This window comes from Poecilia mexicana, unplaced genomic scaffold (genome assembly GCF_051168715.1).
Source record: "Poecilia mexicana isolate PSO_F unplaced genomic scaffold, ASM5116871v1 scaffold_18, whole genome shotgun sequence".
In the NCBI taxonomy this organism is placed as follows: domain Eukaryota; kingdom Metazoa; phylum Chordata; class Actinopteri; order Cyprinodontiformes; family Poeciliidae; genus Poecilia; species Poecilia mexicana.
This window is the reverse complement of record NW_028263387.1, coordinates 21,084,595-21,104,967: the sequence shown is the minus strand read 5'-3', so window position 1 is coordinate 21,104,967 and position 20,373 is coordinate 21,084,595. Positions and strand designations below refer to the sequence as shown.

The window sequence follows — 20,373 nt, the reverse complement described above, 5'->3', positions numbered from 1 at the left end:
CTGCGGGCCACATGTGGCCCGCCATGTCATTTTATTGTTTCCCCCCCTCCTCTCCCCAGCATTTTATAGGCCGACATTGACTTACAATAGGTTTTGAGCACGAATTGACTACAAACTACATCTCCCACAATGCATTCCGATTGTTACTAGCCAACATTACGGCTTCTCGCCACTAGAGAGCAGCAGAGTCACCTCAAGCTGCTTATTGATTTTCCCAGCGAATAAAACTGAGACATCAACAAGCTAACATCAAAATGTCCAAGAAAAGAAACATCAATTTACAAGTAAGACTGTGAATGAAGATGTGTGTGAGTTGGTGTCAGGGCGGCAGGTCGCGCTAGACTTTTTTTTGTTATCCTTATCTTGACCGACAACATAAAAAAAAAAAAAATCGGTCATGTACTATTTTTATCCGTGAAATTATAATCATATTAACATCGGCTATTTAGTCGCATTTTATGCAGTTTAGTTAATATTAACCGTGAATCCAGATCCCATCACAGATTAAACAGATAAATGCATCTACATTTTTCTCCATAGTGACAAAAACCACTGACTGAGGCCCCTATAACTTTAATAAATTAAATTAAGTGACTTCACTTAAATTTGCATCACTTCACCCGCTGGAGTCTAAACGCACTTCCTCCTGGTTCCCATCTGCAGAAAAATCTGCGTTAATTCATCAGTCAGTTGGATCTGTCTGATCCAAACAGACCAGCTGAACTCTGAGTGTTTTACCCTGCGCGGTCCGGTGTGCGCTTTTACCAGGATTTTTTTTTTTTTTTTTTTGCGTGGTTTGGCTTCTCCGATGTTACGTCCTACAGATCGCCGCTCTCCTGGGTAACGTGAACCCAGAAGGCTCCAGATAAACTACCGGCTCCTCAAATGGATTAACACAACGTTGCATTCTCTTTAGTTTTCTCTGGTCTGTAATGGAGACTTGAATTTAACGTGCCATTTCAACCAAAAGTGAAATGGCTTCAATACATCTTTTGATCCCAGGCTTAGTTTATGGACTGAACAGACACCATTGATTTTTTTTTTTTTTTTGAAGTGTTGATTTTGTTTTTGAACCATTTTTTATTTTGAAGTGTTGATTTTATTTTTGAACCATTTTTTATTTTGAAGTGTTGATTTTATTTTTCAAACCTTATTTATTGTAAAGTGTTGATTTTATTTTTGAACCCTTATTTATTTTGAAGTGTTGATTTTATTTTTGAACCCTTATTTATTTTGAAGTGTTGATTTTATTTTTGAACCCTTATTTATTTTGAAGTATTGATTGTCTGAAAGACCTTACACATGAATTGCCCCATATGGGGTTTGAGCTGATGACCTCAGGATTACCAGCACGGTGCTCTAACCTGCTGAGCTAACTCACCTACCTTACAAACTGTTGAGTTTCCATGGATTTAAGAAGAACTTACATGATCTTACCACAATGAAGATTTGATAAAAGTGCTTATATTCCAATGTTTTCCAAAACAACATACATAATATTTTATTTTCCAGAGATTTTTTTTTATTTAAATGTGTTGATTGTATTTTTGAACCATTTTTAATTTTCAAGTGTTGATTGTATTTCAGAGATTTTTTTTTTATGTGTTGATTGTATTTTTGAACCATTTTTTATTTGTAAGTATTGATTTTATTTTTTAGCCATTTAGCCAAGTCTCTGTAGAACCAATTGTCTCTGCTAATGACATCTTCAATACAATTTTTTGATCCCAGGCTGTTTATGGACTGTAATGTGAAATTAGGCACAAGTAAGTCTGACAGTTTGTTCACCAAGTTACTGTGCTCTCTGAGAGGATCTGTAAGTATTTGACATTGTTCCATGCTCATCGTTGACATTAGTCTCTAGCAAATTTTTGATCATCTACCAGGAACACTGCAAAAAGCATGAGTTTCTGTAGTGTAGTGGTGATCATGTTTGCTTAACACGCAAAAGGTCTCTGGTTCGAAACCAGACAGAAACAGATTTTGCATGTTCTATTCCTCACAGGTGTTTACTAAAGGTCAACAAGGTTCTGTGGTGTCATGGTCTGTACTCTAAATCCAGGCATCTGAGTGCAAACCTCAGTTGAAATTTTCATGTGTTGCATCTCACATCATCAACTTTGGAACCTCAAACTGAAACAAAGGAGAGAAGTTCAGTTCCTGTAGTGTAGTGGTTATCATGTTTGCTTTACACACAAAAGGTCTCTGGTTCATAAACAGATGTTTATCTGTTTATGAACAGATGTTCATAAACATCTGTTCATAAACAGATGTTTATGAACTGATTTTATGTTTCAATACATAAAATCAGTTATTTAACAATATGAGGTGTTTAATTTATTTTTAACATTGTATTTTTATACATTTATGCTAGGGCTGCCCAAGTCTAGTTTTCCAGAGCTACCATCTGCAGCTTTAGATGCGTTCCTTCTCTAACACACCTGGACCATTGACTCATTATAAGCCTCTACAGAACTGAATGAGGGAAGTCAACCTTTTGTCTGGGGTGTTTTAGCAGGGATGCTCTCCTGATTTGTACCGTCAATGTGGCCCGTTGAGGGGGGCCAATATGCTGAAGTGGCCCTCGGGGAAATTGAGTTTGACACCCCTGCTCTAACAAGTGAAGATTTACTTACAGCTTTACTTTAAAGTTTGTCGTTCCTTCTGTAATTTATTATCTAAAAAAGTTATTTGTACCCTTATGCAATACGTGTATCAAAACCAATTCTATCAATTTTTAAGAAATATTTAAAAGTAGTTCTAATTTGCTTCTTTTCTGCAGTAGCTATTCTGCGGTGTTATTAGCCTGTAAAAAATATACACATTTAGTTATTCCTGCATTTTCATTTATCTTGACTTTTTTCCCTGAAGCAATAAAAAGATTGGAAACAATCATTAACCCTTTAAAGAAATGCTTCATGGAGTGCAAACTGAAACTGAGGCAAAAAATAATAATTAAGCAAACAAAAATTAGCTGAAATAAAAACAGTAGTTTCTACTGTAAGTTTCCTGAGCAGAACAATTCGCTAAAGAAGAAACTGAACCACACAAATAGCTGATGATTCAGTCTAGCAAGCAATGAAGTGAACATTTTTAAAAACTTGCTACCAGGACCAAAAATAATGCTACATATTTATTTGCAGATTACTTATGCAACATATTCACAAGTAACATTTATTAGAGACACTTTGACCAAAGATTTTTATTTATTTTTTTGCTATCAAGAATTCAAACAGTATAGAAAAAACATAAAGAGTTTAAATAATTTGAACAAACTGGACTTTTGTCTGTTATGTCCCTGCAGGCCAAATGAAGTGTGATTAAATCCTCTCCTGGACTTTCTGCCACCAGGGAAAGAAGGCTTCCTCTAGGCGTCTAGACCAAGTGCGCCCCCTGCAGGGAGGTCAGAGCAGTGTATCTGGCTGCGGAGGAGGCCGGCGGAGAGGAGGCGGCGTGGGATGCTGCTCTTCTTTTCAGCTCCCTGGAGATCTGAAGCCAAGATAGCGTGTAGCAGCAGCATCCGTACAGGCAGTCGGTCCACACGCTTCCCTGCTCAGAGAGAGAGAGAGAGGGAGAGAGAGAGAGAGAGAGAGAGAGAGAGCGAGAGAGAGAGAGAGCTGAACATCAGTGGGAGGCCCAGGCAGAAAGGTGAACATTTACATTCAGGTGCAGAAGACACATTTTTATTGTTTTATAAAGCAGCAGAACCTCCGTTCACTTCTGCTGGTTACCGGAAAACGAGCTTTTGTTGCCCCTCAACAACAATATTTTACTATTAAAGGGGATCTATTCTGTAAAATTCACTTTTTGCCCGTTTTTATACTTCAGTTTGAGTCTCAACTGCTTGCAAAAAACATCCAGCTGTTTTAATGGTAATAACTGATCACTTTTTCTTTGAGCCATTTCAAAAACCTCCTGATTGTTGAGTCACATTCCGTTACCTAGCAACCCCAGCCCAGCCTAGCCCGTTACCTAGCAACCCAAGCAGAGTTCCAGAACGTTTGGTCAGCTAGTTTAACAATGGCTGTACAATGGCCGCTGGAAGGCCAAGTGTTTTATTATTTACTTTACCATCCAGAAACCACTTGCTGAATTCTTCTTGGTTGTTCAGGAGGCTCTACTGATGCTTTTCAAACATGTGTGGTAGTTGCCCATCTGTTTGCTGCCATTTTAATGTGCGAATGTAAACATTGGTTTGGGGGCGTGGCCAGCAGCAGTTTATTTGAATTTAAAGTGACGGAGGCCCTAAAATCTCATTATCTAAGAATAGATTTATGCAGAAAATGTAATGAACATGTTTTATATAGACCACAGATCTATCCTCACCTGTTCAAGGAAGTACAATAGGTCGACTTTAAAGATTAAGCTAAATAAAACGATGTGGCTGCAGTCAGTTACATAGTGACTACTAAGCAGTGCTCAACGTTGACGTGCCTCCAACTCGTCCTCAGGTGCTTTGTGAGGGAAGCTGCCAGCGTGAAGCCAAGATAGCGTGTAGCAGCAGCATCCGGACAGGCAGTACGGATACCGCCTGTACTCCAGAGTACTGCCAAATACTCCAGTATTTGGTTATTATCTGCACACTGTTACTCTGTCCTGGGGCAACTGGTGAGGTGAAATGAAAACGTTGGGGTCACTGTGTGACCAAACACCACCAGTCTGATGGACGGATGGATGGACGGACGGACGGATGGATGGATGGACGGACGGATGGATGGATGGATGGACAGACGGATGGAAAAGTGTCTTAAATTGATCTAAATTCTGGTGGCTGATTGGATGAAGCTGAATTTTTTCTCTTTCTCTCCTTCATGATCATCTCTCTCCACCTGCTGAGCCTCTTTTAGTCACTTCTTCTCCTCCCCGTGTCTACCCTTCCCTTGTGGACACGCTGGTCCACATGAAGGACTTCCACAGAATGTGACAAACTCCCAGCGTTATGTAAAAGCTCGACCCTCGCTGTGATTTCATGTGGGAGGTGACATGAACACCCAGAATAATTTCACCACCCACTAACACACCAACAGGTCCAATGATTTAAAGGCAACTAATTCACTTCGTCTAAAAAAAAGTGAAGAAAATAAGGCGGCCATGTTGGATCAACGTTATGAGCGACCATCGAAGGACCTCATCTTTATATCAGCCTCCATTTCTGTTCATTTAAAACTTTAGTAAATCCAGTTTGCTGACATCAAGATAGCTACACAGCTAAACTACCAATAATTTAATATTTAAATGACCAAATTCTAAAGTTAAGTGGAAGTTTGAGTCATTTAAGGACCAAAATGACAATAATTCAACTGTGTCTGGTGAATTTTTGGTTAAAATATATTTGTTTTTTATTCAGTGGGTAGAAAATCCACACATTTACACAAGTAAGAGTTTAAATACTTCAGAATTAAATTACTAAAGTAAGAGTAAAAAGTATTTGGTAAAAAGTACTGAGCAATTGATCAAATCATCAGTCGTTTAATATTTAAAAATTACAACATCAGATGAAACAAACTATAAATTTAAATTAAAATTCTGGTATTTTAAGGATCAAAATGTAATAATTCATATAAGTAACAAAAATAACAAAATCATTCAAAATAAAATGTTTCCAAATCAGTTTTTTTTTTCAATAATAAACTTATGAAAATTTAGCAGAAACTGCAGGTATGTGTCTGAGTCTGGTGAGTTTTTGGTTAAAACGTTTATTTTTCATTCAGTGGGAAGAAAATCCAGAAATTTTACTCAAATAAAGGTAGAAATACTTCATAATAAAATTACTCAAACATAAAAAATACTCCTAAAAGTACACAAAAGCAAATGTAACTGAGCAAATGAAACATCCAGCTCTGCATATTCTGAATACCAGAGCTAAATGAACCTGTACTGTTACTGATAATGTTGCTCAAAAACAAGCAGCGATATAAATCTGTTGCTTCACGTTGCTTTGTTCACAGGATCCGCGCCGTGATGGCTTCATCCTTCTCTCTGGTGGGAAAACTGCTGCTTTACGAAACAAACAACCTACAGGTTTGGACCCGTTTTCAGAAGAAGTCCTGGCACCTCGGCAGCGTCGGCCCACTCCGCCCTCGGAGGAGCCAACATTTCCAGCCTCCTTCTCTCATGGCAGCGCTCCAGCCTGCGAACACTTTCAGCCTTATCTGTCCTCCTCACTTTCCCAGAAAATAAAAACGAAAAAATGTCTCGCTGTGCTTCTGCAGCACGGATCCGGCGCCGTTGACGAGCTTTTTGCTATTTGCATGTCAAGCATCTGCATGGAGATCTGATGGCTATCATCTCTGGTCACGCATTATGGCAGGCCGTTTTGGCATAAAATCAGTGTTACCGCACGTACATGTTTCCAGATGTTTCCAGATCATGTTTCTTGATCATTTATGACTACACATGTTAGTAAATTAAGATATCTCTAATTGGATTTTAGTGGTAGAAAGCTGAATGGACTATACGGCAAGCTGTTTTAACATAAAGTCGGTTTCGTCTGACGATAATTGCTACTCTTCCTTGATAAACTTTCTGGATTCTCTTCCCCAGGGGAGTCAAACTCATTTTCATTTTGGATCATCAAAAACATGAATGTTCTTAAAGGGCCGGTTGTGCCAGAATGTGTTGATAAAACCATTTAAACTGTCAAAATATCAGTAAACAGCTGTTTGTTTCAGCATTCAATTAGTCTTTATTAAACTTAAATAATGTTAAAAATCTTTTCACACAGATCAATCCCTTCTGGATTTAATGATTGTCTTTTTTTGCTTTTTGCAATCAAAATCACAGATTTTGTGGTGCTAATTTAGAAATATTTGTAAGGAATTTTTACAATATTTGTGCTTTCCATACTTTTTTCCTCGAAATATCTAAGTTTTTTCTTGGAAAATTTCATCTTTGAAAAGTTATTTTTGTAGAAAATTTCAGAGATTAATCTCAAAATTAGATCAAACTTTAAGTTTTTGAAACTCTGAAATGTTCTTGTTTTCTCTAGAAACTCTGATATAAAATTCAATATTCAATATTCCAGATTTTTTTCTACCAATTTTTCAACTTTTTAAGCTTTGAAATGTTCAAGTTTTTTTCTAGAAAATTTTTGACAATATAAAAACTTTTTAGATCATTCTGAAAATTTTAGTTTTTTCTTATAAATTTTTGACTGAAATGTTCTTGTATTTCCTAGAAAATTCTGAGATTATTCTCAACATTTCTCAGTTTTTTTTCAGTTGTTTTTTCTTCTAGCAAATTTTCAACTTTTCAGCCTTTGACATTTTCAAGGTTTTTGTAGAAAATTTCTGAGATTGATTTCAAAATTTCTAAGTTTTTCTAGGACATATTTGACTTTTCAAAATCAGAAATATTCTCTTTAGAGAATATTTCCAAATTTCCAAGTTCTTCTAGCAAATTTTGGACTTTTCAATCTCAGAAAGTTTCTTGTTCTTTTTTCTATGAAAATTCCAGAAATAATCTCAAAATCTGAGATTCTTTTGGAGAAAATCATAAACTTCAAAATTTCCAAGTGCTTTCTAGAAGATTTCTGAGATCAATCTCAAAATTTCAGAGATTTTTTTCTAGGCCATTTTCAACTGTTCAAACTTTGAAATTTTCAAGTTTTTTGTTTCTGTTTTTTGGCAGAAATCTATTCCTTCTGCAATGGTCCTAATTCACTGTCATAGATGTTAGTTTATAAAAGTTTAAACTATTGTAAGATGTGTTTTTCTGTGAGCTGCGGTACCTTTATGCCGTAGCGTTCCCTGACCGAAGCCCTCATGGCCAGAGAGGCCGGAGGAACACAGCTGATGCAGTCCAGCAGAGGCAGGCAGGGACAGGCGCCGGCCGCTCTCGTTACCTTACAGGTAAACAGCGGGAGGCAGCAGCAGGCCAGGCAGCCTGCACACACACACACACACACGCACACACACACACACACACACCGCTGAGTCCCCTCACACATCCCAGCATTCCCACTGGTTTCATGTTGTTCACTCACAGTCTCCGATGTCTTTGTAGCACTCACACAGTCCGGTGCTCCAGGCTCTGGCCTCTCTGACCCGGTTCTTTGGCTGCACGCTCACCACATGTCTGGACATGTTGCAGCTGCTCTTCCACAGACATATACAAGGTAACATTCATTTAAAAGTGTAAAAAACACATATAATCATAGACTGAAATCATGCCGCATTATACCAAATACTATTTATAGTACCTACTCATTGTTTTCCCAGATCAATCAGTGATCTAAACATCGAGCACAACATGCATTAAAGGGGCAGAATTGTGTAAAATTGGCTTTTTTAGCTTTATGTCATTTTTTAAAGTTAATCCTTCTTAAAAACAAACCTGAAGTTTTGCTCTGGTTCTTTCATGCATGTTTTAGAATTAATTTAATCTCCCTGGCGACCATTCAGCTGTACAAAACGCCTGGTTGGACTTAGCCCCGCCTTCTAGACGCAGCTCCTCCTCAGAGCTTCTGCGTTACAGAGCTCCTTCAGCCTAGCCAGCATCAATTAGCAAACACCTGGTGGACTGTTCATCAGCTGACCTCATTATAGGAGCTACTGCTCAGTGAAATGCTGGTAAAAACATTAAAGGGTTAATAGAGGAGCCATGTTGGGATGACTTCTTGAAGGCGAAGCTTAAGAAAGAGCAGGATCTTCTTAAAGAGACAGAAGCCCAATTTCAAGGCTTTAAATTATGAAGTAAATTTTCTTTAAGTCACATTTGATGTAAGTAGCATTTTATAGCAACTGAAGGTAACACACATTTTGTGGTAAAATAGCACTATGTGGCTGGAAAACTCATAATACTGCCCCTTTAAATAAATTAGACCAAAGTTAAACATTTTTTAGAGTGAATTTTTGTGTATTTTAACTTTCTAAACCTTTTGTGGTGTTTTTAAAGAAACAAATCTGGAACTTGTATCACACATGTTACGATCTGTGTTTTCTGTATAGTTATTTTGGGGTTATCTGTGTTTAGTCCTGTTTCCCTGAGTCTCTGTGTTGTCCTGTCAGCCCTTGATTGTTCCCAGGTGTGTCTCGTTCCCTTGATTACCCCGTGTGTATTTAAGTCCACCTGTTGTCTCTTGTCAGATCCTTGTCTATCGTCTAATGTCAGTTGTCGGTACGTTGAAGCGCTCTAGTTGAACTGTGAAGGCCTGCTTTGCTTAGCTCTTGTTTCAGTTATCAGTTGCTACCGGTATTAGCTGTTTGCTAACTCTCTGCCGTGCTGCCTGTTCTGGACTGTTGAGCTTTCATCATTAAATTAATCTTCATCACAAACCCGGGTCTCAGCGTTCATTCTCACACCACCCACCAATGACAACTACATGGTGTGAAATGGTTCAATAAAAGGAAAAATTGAATATTTGGTATTAGAGCTAAAAAGAAAATGAGAAGTAAACCGAATATATTCAGTTTGCTTCCTGTTTTTACAAACTGGTTTTTACCCAACTACCCAGTAAACATTAATTTACTGGGTTCATCAAAATGAAAGGACAGAAAGAGTCCAAACATGTGGCTCCATGTCAAACTGGTGTTCTCTCAGAAATGATTCACCTCCCAGTTCTCCAAACAGAAACTGAAACTATAAAACCAACATTTTAACATCTTAAACCTGGACTTACCCGTTTTAGGAGCCGAAATGTCCTGAAATCCAACAGGGAACAGTTTTGTTCTTGTTTAGGAACGACTGTCTCTTGTTTCTGTCCTCCGTCTTTCACTGTGTTTTGGTATAAATATGAAACAGTCAGACGGTAAACAAGGCGGCCATCTTCCCATAACTGTTAACTAATCACGTTAAATATTCTAGGAACTGCTCACAATATGGAGTATTTTAAATAATTTACTGATTTGTCTTAGTATTTTTAGTCCCACTGCAAAAACACAACAAATTACCAAGTTTACAGTACTTATTATTAAGACTTGAATATTTTAACACTCGTTATGAGTTAAATATCAAAAAAATTAGTTTAAATCATGTTAAAAACAGATTTTTTTGGTTTCTTTATAGTTGGAAAACCACCAAAGTAGTAAGATCTGTCACAACAACATCAACTGGACTCTGAATTTCAACATTTTCACAGTTGTATTTTCACATAAACAACACATCACAGCCTGGACGTATCTGATCTGTCGTTGTTCTTTTAAAAGCAAGCGTAGCAGCTATCAGAAAAAAGACGCAGTCAGGGGAATCTCACCCGTATTCAGCTGACCCAAAATATAAGGGCTGGAACTGACACACAGGATTTCGCAATAGATTTGCAGAGGCGACATCCATGACACTGCAGAGATAAGCATGGTTCACGTATGCTCTCCAATAGAGGCACTGATTACTTAAACCGAACTGTCAAAGGCAGAAACGTAGCAGAAAATAATGTGGAATGGACTGATTTTACATGCCCAGTGAAAAACAGGCAAACCGTTTTGAAACAAATATGTCTGATGACCTATCTATTTTATAATTTTATAAACAGAACATTGCTAAATAGCTTAGCATTTTCTAAAATGACCCCACTCTCACTAGTGAAGCATAAATTGTTATCTGGAGAATGATAACATCTAGCTTATCTTCATACAATTCCATTATTTTAGATTGTTGGCATACTTTTTACTCCTTATAGACATAACCAGTTAGCTTTAAATGAACTGTTGAATGGATTTTGTTCGCTAAGGCTAGGTTCTCTGTTAGGCTACTTAAAGTCGTTATCTTAAGCTAGGCTAACACTTATCTTTACTCATGTCTGTGTTGTAAAATGATACACTTGTGGCTAGTGAAAGTCTTTATACAAAGCTAAGCTAACATTTATCATTTTTACAAATACATGTGGTAAAATGATACCACATTTATCAGCTAGCAAAAGTTTTTAAGCTAAGCTAACATTTGCTATTTTACCAAATGATCTTCAACAAAAGGGGAAAAACTTATATCAGTTTACTTGGGGATTATTAAAAATCATTTTGTTTTTCTGATTCATATGTAACGTTAGATATAGAAGAAGAGTGATGTAAATGTGGTGGGAAAAATATCAGTTGCTAGAGATATTACTGTTAGCATTATTAGCCACTATAACTGGAGGGAAACAGTTAGCTTACAAAAGGTCACAAAAAAACTTTATTTTTATTTTTCTGACATCAAATTGGATATTGTGTGTTGTATTTGGCTAGAGTGAATTTTGTTAGTTTGAGCCAGGACTGTTAGGCTAGGCTAAGTTTGTATGCTAAGCTAGGCAAAGCTAATACCATGATGGGTATTTTCTGATCATATGTATTTAATTTAGCTAAAACCTTGGTGAAGACACAATATTTTCACTTTGTACAAATACAAATTGGACAATTTGTTCATTTTTAAATATGTCTTTATTTAGCTTACATAAATGTTTATATTCAAACTACAGACTAAAGAAATAAAAGGCATTCATTTTGTGTCTGTAAGGTATCTTTTTATTAACAATAAAAATAAGACAGATAAAACATTTTGTAGTCAGAATTAAAAATAGATTTGTATTGAAAAGGTAAATTTACAAATGTATTATTTAATAAAATACAAGTTAAACCATAAAAGTATTCACAAAAATGAGTAAAAACAAACTGAAAACAGTAAAAGCATTGAAAAAAAGTCTTAAAAAGATGCTTTGTTTTCTTTTGCAATAATTGCAGTTTTGAAAAATCAATTGTCTATTTTAAGAGAAAATGCTTAATTTGCTCCTACAACTTATAGCTTTTAATACAAATAGATTCAAATAGTTTTAATGTTTTGTTTTCGTCGCTCTCACTTCGATCCTCCTCATTTACAAAACCGGTGGTGAAATGTAACAAGAGAAGTTACAGAAACTTTCCATCTTTGGGGTTCCTGTGAAGTTAATAATAAATAAGATTATTAAATAAGATTACAAATAAGATTAAGATAAGACAATAATAGAGAGAGAAAGACAAAACATGTTTGTGCTCCACTCACTGTTTTTGTGTATTTTGCAGCAGAGGCAGAATTTCAGAGCCTGTTTTTTCATGTGATCAGTGGGAATGAGTGGCTTTGGGCATTTCTTTAGGTTGTGAGTTTGAACTATATTCGGAACACACACAATAAACATTTAAATGTTTTACAGCATTAATAAAAAATGGAACCAATACACAAAATTAAAAAAACAGATGCAACACAATAAAAACTTGAAAAACTGGTCCTAACTCACTTGTGCATCTGCATTTCTTTATGTCACGTAAAGTAAATCCAACGGAACGAAATTCATCACAATGAGCTGCAAAAAAAAAAAAAAGATATGAAATAATTCAATGCACCTTCAGTAAAACAAACAAGAGTTATGACATGTGCTTTTCTAAACACACAGAACAAAATGTAAAATAAATCAGCATTTTTTACCCGTCCTGTCGGAGAAGCAGTCGATCAGGACGACCAGCAGCAGAGCGGCTCCTACCAGCTTGGCCATGTTTTCTGTGTTTTCTGTTTTCGCTCCAAAGTGTCTGAAAGTTTCTGCAGAACCGCACCAACTCAGGCTGTTTTATACCAGAACACGTCCGGGTCCGTTTGGTCTCTCAGATCAAGTCCTGGCATGTTGGGAGAGGCAGGAGGGGGTCGAGTGTTAATCTCTAATCTCTATAATTAATAATTTATAGGTTATTTACCCTTAGACACAGGAGCAGACTGATGAAAATGTGGTGGGAAAAAGTGATGAGAGTTTCATCAGGCTTATACTGTTAGGCTAGCTAAAGTTTGTATGCTAAACTAGGCAAAGCTTAATCTTTTCTAATCGTTTGATTTTGTCAAAAAATGAGTGGAGAAATTATATTTTTACTTAATGAAACATAGGCGATGTATGTAAGGTATATGTGATATATGTTATTGTTGGAGTAAATAAGTTATCATAGTGTCAATAAATCAACAGCTAAAGATATTACCATTAGCATCGTTAGCCAGTATTTCTGGAGGAAAAAAGCTAGCTTACAAAACATTATAAAAACCATCATTTTCATTTTTCTAACACCATATTTAATATTGTGTGTTGTATTTGGTTAGTTTTGTATCAGATGTTGAGTGAATTTTGTTAGCTTGAACCAGGCCTGTTAGGCTAGGCTAAGTTTGTATGCTAAGCTAGGCTAAGTTAATACCATGATGGTTCTTTTCTGATCCCTTAAAAGAAATGGTGGAGAAACAATATTTTCACTTTGTAAAATATAGTATTCATTGGACCATTGAGTCTTTTTTTTTTTTTTAGAAACTTATTTTAAAATAATGCTTTATTTAATTTCTTTTATTTCTTTATTTAGCTTACATGAATGTTTACATTAAAACTACAGTCTAAAAACAAAAAGCACTCATTTTATTTCTATGTAAAAAAAATTTATAGCAAAAATATAACAATAAGATAGATAAAACATTTAGCAGTCAGTATAAAAAAGACATTTATATTGAAATGGTGAATTTACAAATGTATTATTGGATGGAACAAAAGTTTAAAAAAAAGTATTTACAAAAACAAGTGAAAAACATTTTTAAAAAAAGGTCTTACAAAGATGTTTCTTTTTATTATCTCTATGTTTGAGAAAAACTGTTGCCGTCCTTAACAGAAAATGGCTAACTTTCACAACAGAGTTGCTCCAACTACTTATAGCTTTTAATACAAAAAGATTCATGCAATAATGCAATAATACAATAATACAACGCTGTTTCCTTATTCCATCCCGGTCATCAGTTGGTGTCTTGTTTTCACTACAATCCCCGTCGTTTATAAAGGCCCTGAACCGTAACAAGAGAAGTTACAGAAGTTTTCCATCTCAGTGGTTCCTGTAAAGGTTAGAGAAAGAAAATGTATATAAGATGATTATGATAATGAAGAGAGAAAGGCCCTATTTCAGAAAGCAGAGTTAACAAGCCCTGAGTAGAAATACTTCTCCTTTTGGTTTCAGAACTGGAGATGTCAACAAGCTAACTCAACTCTGAGCTAACTTACTCTGAGCTAACTTACTCTGAGCTAACTCAACTCTGAGCTAACTTACTCTGAGCTAACTCAAGTCTGAGCTAACTTACTCTGAGCTAACTTACTCTGAGCTAACTTACTCTGAGCTAACTCAACTCTGAGCTAACTTACTCTGAGCTAACTCAAGTCTGAGCTAACTTATTCTGAGCTAACTTACTCTGAGCTAACTTACTCTGAGCTAACTCAACTCTGAGCTAACTTACTCTGAGCTAACTCAACTCTGAGCTAACTTATTCTGAGCTAACTTACTCTGAGCTAACTTACTCTGAGTTAAGCCTGAACGCGAGTCACCATGGCAACGGTAGAAAAAAAAGAAGCCTGAACATCCGCATTTCCCGCCAACGGAATCAGAACATATTTAACCAAAATTACAAATTATTAGTTTTGTGTGTCTGTGACTGTAGAAAACCTAAACTGGACATCAGGGCTTCCTGTGGGTTTTCTGTTCAAACTCTCCTGCTGTTGGGAGAGCAGGAGAGTTTCAAGTTTAAGTCAGACGCTTGACGTTTTACTCTAGACACGCATCAAAAATCGTTCCAGATCCAGTTGGGTCTGTTTGTTGAATCTGTGTTCAGTTTCTAACAACGGTGACACTGTCACCGTTGTTAGAAACTGAAGCATACAAATGTATGTATGCTATGAGCAACTCTGTTGTTAGAAAAAGGCATGAGGCGTTATAACGCCTTTTTTTCCTTTTTGAACAACTGCGGGTGAAATATTGAGAGTGTCTTGGCTGTATTTACTTGAAACCCACATGTTTGTGCTCCACTTACGGGTTTTGTTTCCTTCGCAGCAGAGGCATCTCGTCATACCCTGCTTTATCATAGCCATGTCCTTTCTGGGTTTGCGGCACCGCTTTGCTTTGCAAGGCGGAATTTCTGCAACTACAACACATGCACTACGTAAAGGCTCCCCCAATAAACATTTAAATGTCTTGTCTAGAAATACAGCTCTAATAAAAGCTGAAACAATACACAAAATTAAACAGAAAAAACAAATAGCCACAAAAAAACTTTTTAAGAATAAATGAGAACTGATCATAACTCACCTGAGTTTATGCATTTAATTATTTCACGGTTAGTAAATCCCACAGAACGAAATGAACGGCAATAAGCTGTAAAGAAAATTTTAAAAAATCATAAAAAATGGCTACAGACTTAAACATGAAATAATTCAATGCACCTTCAGTAAAACAAACAAGAGTTATGACATGTGCTTTTCTAAACACACAGAACAAAATGTAAAATAAATCAGCATTTTTTACCCGTCCTGTCGGAGAAGCAGTCGATCAGGACGACCAGCAGCAGAGCGGCTCCTACCAGCTTGGCCATGTTTTCTATGTTTTCTGTGTTTTCTGTTTTCGCTCCAAAGTGTCTGAAAGTTTCTGCAGAACCGCACCAACTCAGGCTGTTTTATACCTGAACACGTCCGGGTCCGTTTGGTCTCTCAGATCAAGTCCTGGCATGTTGGGAGAGGCAGGAGGGGGTCGAGTGTTAATCTCTATATTTAATCATTTATAGGTTATTTACCCTTAGACACAGGAGCAGACTGATGAAAATGTGGTGGGAAAAAGAGTGATGAGTTTCATGACTGAATGCTTTGGCATAATGTTAACTAAATATACTGCTCAAAAAATAAAGGGAACATTTCACTTTAATTTTGTGTGTGGCTCCAAATCCAGGCCTCCATTGGTTAATAAATTTGATTTCCATTGATGATTTTTGTGTGATGTTGTCAGCACATTCAACTTTGTACAGAACAAAGTATTCAATGAGAATATTTCATTCATTCAGATCTAGGATGTGTTATTTGAGTGTTCCCTTTATTTTTTTGAGCAGTGTACTTAAAAATGACTCCACTGTCAAAAAGGTTGCATGAATCAATAGCTAGAGGTTAGCACTGTTAGCCACTAGCTGAAGGGAACCAGCTAACTTACACAATATCATAAAAATATGACATATTTGTTATTCTGTGTTTTATTTGGTTAGTACTGCAACAAATTTGACTGATTTTTGTTAGTTTGAACCAGCTAGTACTCTTAGGCTAGGTTAAATTTGTATGTTAAGCTAGGCAAAGCTTATACCATAATTTTTTCTAATAATTTAATTTAGTCAAAAATGAGTGGAGAAATTATATTTTCACTTCATAAAAATAGGTTTATGAGATGGCATGTAATGTAAAATATGTTGTTGTTGGAGGAAATAAGTTATCATATTAATGTCAATAAATCAATAGCTAAAGATATTACTGTTAGCATTGTTAGCCACTATGACTGGAGGGAAACAGCCATCTAACAAAACATCCAAAAAATATATTATTTAAAATTTTCTTAAACCATATTTTTACTGTATGTTATATTTGGTTAGTATTGCATCAGATGTTGAGTGAATTTTATTAGCTTGAACCAGGTCTGTTAGGCTACGCTAAGTTTACATGCTAAGCTAAGTGAAGCTAATACCATAATGGTTCTTTTCTTATCCACTGATTTAGCAAGAAAAATTGTGGAGAAACGATATTTTCACTTTGTAATTTTAGAGTAAAGCTGTTATTGGACCATTAGCATTAGCATTGTTAGCCACTATGACTGAAAGGAAACAGCTAGCTTACAAAATATCCTAAAGAAAGTATTATTTTAAATTTTCTGACACCTTATTTGTTTTTTTATGTTATATAACGTGTCCGATAGTTTCTGTTTGTCTCTCAGGTCAGTCCTGGCATGTTGGGAGAGGCAGGAGGAGGTCGGGGTGTTAATCTCTAATCTCTGCTTTGAATTATTTATAAAATTCAATCAAGATCTAAAAGGAAGCAGATCCTCCACCGTACTTCATGGTTGGTCTGATGTCTAGAATTGCCTTTGAACCATAATTAATAGAACATTCACCAACATAACTTATGTTTAAAGGTGTTTTTGATGATGGCACTCAATAAAATGTAATGTTTGTTCTCAAATGTTTTTAAGATTATGTTTTTGTGACGTTTTGTTTTCATGTTATTATTTAAAGCATCTTGAACTGCCTTGTTGCTGAAATCTGCTACACAAATAAACTTGAATGGATTTTTCAGAAAGTCAAACTTAGTTTTGTGCAAAGCCCTTCTGCAATTTTTGTTTTGTTTTCTGCTGAAAAGCTCAATATTTATCTACTTTAACTACATCATAAAGCCACGACAGAGTGTTAGAGCCATACCCCGAAAAAAATGTCAAAAACAGAATTTCAAGAATAAAGTTGAAATAATCTGAAAATAATGTCATATTACAAGAATAAAGTCAGTATTATAACAATACAATTGTAATATGAGAATAAAGTCATAACATTACGAGAAAAAAGTCGTAGAAGAATAAAGTAGAAATATTTCTACGACTATTTTTACTGTATTTTTATAATTTTATTTCTTGGCTTTAAGATAAACAAAAGTTTATCTTAAGGCAATCACATCTTTCCTGTGTTTCCCATTTTGAAGAGTGATTAAAAGAAATTGTTCTGAGTGAAATGAATTGAGAAGATTCTAGAAATGCAGAATAATTTAACAAAAACATAAATTACATTAAAATTCAGTAAATGTGTAATTTTTCCTCCCGTACTGAATGGATTAAGGAAGATATTTTATTTATTTATGTTTTGGATAAGATTATGCAAAAAATCCCCAGTTTTTATACATCTCTGAAACTTTATTGAAAGTTACACATCAGTAAATAAGAGAAGTACAAAGTTGATCAAAAAGAGAGAAAACATAAAAGCAGTAACAAATGACGTCTAATAAGATAAAAAAAACTTTTACTAAACAAACACTTTAAACCAGCTGCAAGTGTAATTTAGTTCTAGTTTAGTAATTATTTTAGTTTTTATTGCACTAACTCTCATACTTATTACATCTATTTTAAGAGTTTTCATCTGCTTTTATTCTACTTTTACTTAAATTTACTGATTATTCTTCTGATAATTTACAGCTTGTGCAGCATTTTAGTCAACAATCATTTTAAAAGTGCTTTAGAAATAAACTTCAACCTTGGATAGTTGGTAAACTGTTTATTACTTTTACATACACACATATTTTCCACTGATTTTGTACTTTTACCTTCAGGGAATGTAAAGTAAATGTTTTGAATCATCTAAGCTGGACTTCTTTGCAACAGCTAAGCTAACACTTCCAATAATTTCCCATAAACTTTGCATCTTTTGAATCTCTGGGATCCTAAATAACGTCTTAAATCTGCCACAACTTTCACCAGTTGAACAGAAACAAACCTGAAGTAATTTTATTTTATAGAGGAACGATCCAGAGTCGGCACATAGCTCCAGTTATTTCAGCTAGAAACCAGAGATCAGGCCTGAAATCTGAACTTAGTGATGGACTGAACATTCAGAGACACATAAAGATGGTTGCAAAGTCAGTCTTTTATCACCTGGAGAACATTTCCAGGATTTAAACACTTTAAAACATTTATGTTAGTTGATAAATCACTAAATAAATACACTAAAGATCTGCTGCTGTTGCTTCAACCTCCCAGACGTCTCAGGTTTGTAGTCCGCTCTGCATCATCCAGAACCAGAACCAAACTTGGAGAAGCAGCATTCAGTTGTTCTGCATCAGTGATGCAGAAAACTGCAATCCTGCCGGAACACTGAGTTCCTTTAAATCAAAGCTAAAGCCCTCTGTTCAGAGCTCCTTCTGATTAAAACAACTGGAACATGGATTAATTCTGGTCTGGCTTTCACCTTTTAATGACTTCTCTTTATTCTGCCACTTTAAAGCAAAGTTTAGTTTTTATGTGTCGGTTTTGAACTATGAACCGTCTTGTTGCTGATAACCGACTCGGCTTGAACGTGTTTGAGAAATGTTTAGCGTCTCGTTAATCAGTGGCAGGCAGGAGGAAAAGTTACAGTTTTACCATCTTTTCCACCAAACTTTGTAAAGCGAACTCGTCTCTGTGTGGCCAAGAAAAACTGAACTGAAGAACTGTTTGGTTGTTAGCTAAAAAGTTTTATAGTTTTTTTCATAAAGTTGATTTTTAAAACAAAAAAATAGCATCTGACTATAATTTGTAGCTTGTAATAGTAACAAATTTCTCACCATTTATCTTGTAACTTCAGCTGACTTTAAATTTTCTGATCTATTCACATCTTTATGGTTTCACTCAGGCTGCTGCCCTCATTCATATTACTGCTGAGGCGCAAACATTGTACTGAAATACAAAAAGAATAGTTACAACGAAATGGAAAATATAAAAACAGAACAAAGGTAACATCTAAAATCAGAGACAGGAATCAGAAACATTAAAACTTTGACTAGGCCATGATTCTCACGCCGTTCTCCTTCGTTTATAACGGCGTTGAAGGAAAACACGAGAAGCTGCAGTACGCTTTCATGGCGTCGGATCCTGCAGAGGAACAAAACAATCAGCAAATCACTTTTCTCTGTACATTTTTAAATAAATACGGGTAAAAAACAGCTGGACTCACTGTGTCTCGGGTTTCCCTGTATCCTGCAGCAGAGGCAATGCTTCAGCGTCTGCTTCTCCTCCTGGACATATTTGAATGTTTGTGGTTGGCGACATTTTTTAATTTTGAGGAAACCTGAAAGAAATAAAAAGGAACAGTGATTTTGTTGAACTCCTTCTCAAAATGTATCATTTTTAAAAGAATGTTCCTGTGACCTCTGACCATTAAATTAAAAAAACAGCTTTCAAGTATTTCTTGTGTCAGGATTAACGCTTTTAGATGTATTAACGATGCTATCGAAGTAATTAATTATTAATTTTGATGAATTTTACTCACCATTGTGATTTCTTTCACGAAGTTTAACCTGCTTTTCTTTATAATCTGTGGGTATCAGTGGGTAGGGACACTTTATTTTGCCAGGGGAAATCGCTGAAATGGAAAACATTTATATCAACACCTGCTCTGAAATCTACAAACATCTAAAAATAAACATTTCTTATGAAAAACAAACAGTGGTTACTCACTTGAGCATCTGCATCTACGGATTTCACTGGTTGTAAATCCAGCAGAGTGAAATTCGTCACAATAAGCTGTAAAAAAAAAATCAATAAGTAGTCAAAGTAAAATGTTTTAAATAATGTTTTCAGTTGTTTTTAGTAGAAAATTAGCTTTAGAAGTTATTTTTCTCTGTCGGACGTACCCGTTTTGTCTGAAAAGCAATCGATCAGAGCAACGAGCAGCAGAGTCGATGCTATAATCTTAGCCATCGTCGCTCCAGACGGTTTGAATAACTCTGGAAATCCTCACTTTTATAGCAGCAGAGCTTCCTGGTCCGTTTGGCTGCAGAGTCCTGGATAGGTCATGACACGTCTGATGAACCTTTATTTTGGGAACCGGGTTTATCTGTTCAGTTTGTTTGTTGAATGCGATGAACCTGCAGATAGTACAAAC

General features: G+C 35.8%; 2 protein-coding genes and 1 non-coding gene across 4 annotated transcripts; 1 reads left to right on the top strand and 2 right to left on the bottom strand.

Moving 5' to 3' along the window:
- The first annotated feature begins 1,906 nt into the window (after positions 1 to 1,906).
- Positions 1,907 to 1,979, top strand: trnav-aac (transfer RNA valine (anticodon AAC)). Its single transcript has one exon. It is a non-coding gene; the product is annotated as a tRNA-Val (tRNA).
- Positions 1,980 to 3,120: 1,141 nt separating this feature from the next.
- On the bottom strand, positions 3,121 to 9,825 carry LOC106931014 (placenta-specific gene 8 protein-like). 2 transcript variants are annotated; one of them, XM_088016104.1, is made up of 4 exons: positions 9,620 to 9,825; positions 8,012 to 8,091; positions 7,730 to 7,884; positions 3,121 to 3,549 (listed from the first exon to the last, which is right to left on the bottom strand). In XM_088016104.1, the coding sequence occupies exons 2-4, from the start codon at positions 8,082 to 8,084 to the stop codon at positions 3,376 to 3,378; spliced, it is 402 nt and encodes a 133-aa protein (XP_087872230.1). In that variant the 5' UTR covers positions 8,085 to 8,091; positions 9,620 to 9,825; the 3' UTR covers positions 3,121 to 3,375. The 2 variants fall into 2 exon arrangements, with proteins under 2 accessions (XP_087872230.1, XP_014864407.2); XM_015008921.2 differs by having other exon boundaries at positions 7,985 to 8,091; positions 9,620 to 9,774.
- Positions 9,826 to 11,412: 1,587 nt separating this feature from the next.
- Positions 11,413 to 20,282, bottom strand: LOC148154170 (uncharacterized). Its single transcript, XM_088016105.1, has 11 exons — positions 20,123 to 20,282; positions 19,947 to 20,012; positions 19,759 to 19,851; positions 19,444 to 19,557; positions 15,249 to 19,361; positions 15,033 to 15,098; positions 14,758 to 14,868; positions 12,370 to 13,791; positions 12,182 to 12,247; positions 11,950 to 12,054; positions 11,413 to 11,844 (listed from the first exon to the last, which is right to left on the bottom strand). The coding sequence occupies exons 1-5, from the start codon at positions 20,187 to 20,189 to the stop codon at positions 19,303 to 19,305; spliced, it is 399 nt and encodes a 132-aa protein (XP_087872231.1). The 5' UTR covers positions 20,190 to 20,282; the 3' UTR covers positions 11,413 to 11,844; positions 11,950 to 12,054; positions 12,182 to 12,247; positions 12,370 to 13,791; positions 14,758 to 14,868; positions 15,033 to 15,098; positions 15,249 to 19,302.
- Positions 20,283 to 20,373: the final 91 nt, after the last annotated feature.

What these genes read in the sequence shown, in the direction of transcription:
- LOC148154170 (XM_088016105.1), bottom strand. Translation starts at nt 20,189, where the DNA reads ATGGCTAAGATTATAGCATCGACTCTGCTGCTCGTTGCTCTGATCGAT. An exon ending in TTGCTTTTCAGACAAAACGG is followed by an intron (nt 20,013 to 20,122) that starts GTACGTCCGACA and finishes TTTTTTTTACAG; the next exon opens with CTTATTGTGACGAATTTCAC. An exon ending in TCGTGAAAGAAATCACAATG is followed by an intron (nt 19,558 to 19,758) that starts GTGAGTAAAATT and finishes TATTTCTTTCAG; the next exon opens with GTTTCCTCAAAATTAAAAAA.
- LOC106931014 (XM_015008921.2), bottom strand. Translation starts at nt 8,084, where the DNA reads ATGTCCAGACATGTGGTGAGCGTGCAGCCAAAGAACCGGGTCAGAGAG. An exon ending in CTACAAAGACATCGGAGACT is followed by an intron (nt 7,885 to 7,984) that starts GTGAGTGAACAA and finishes GTGTGTGTGCAG; the next exon opens with GCTGCCTGGCCTGCTGCTGC. An exon ending in GGGAACGCTACGGCATAAAG is followed by an intron (nt 3,550 to 7,729) that starts GTACCGCAGCTC and finishes CTCTCTGAGCAG; the next exon opens with GGAAGCGTGTGGACCGACTG.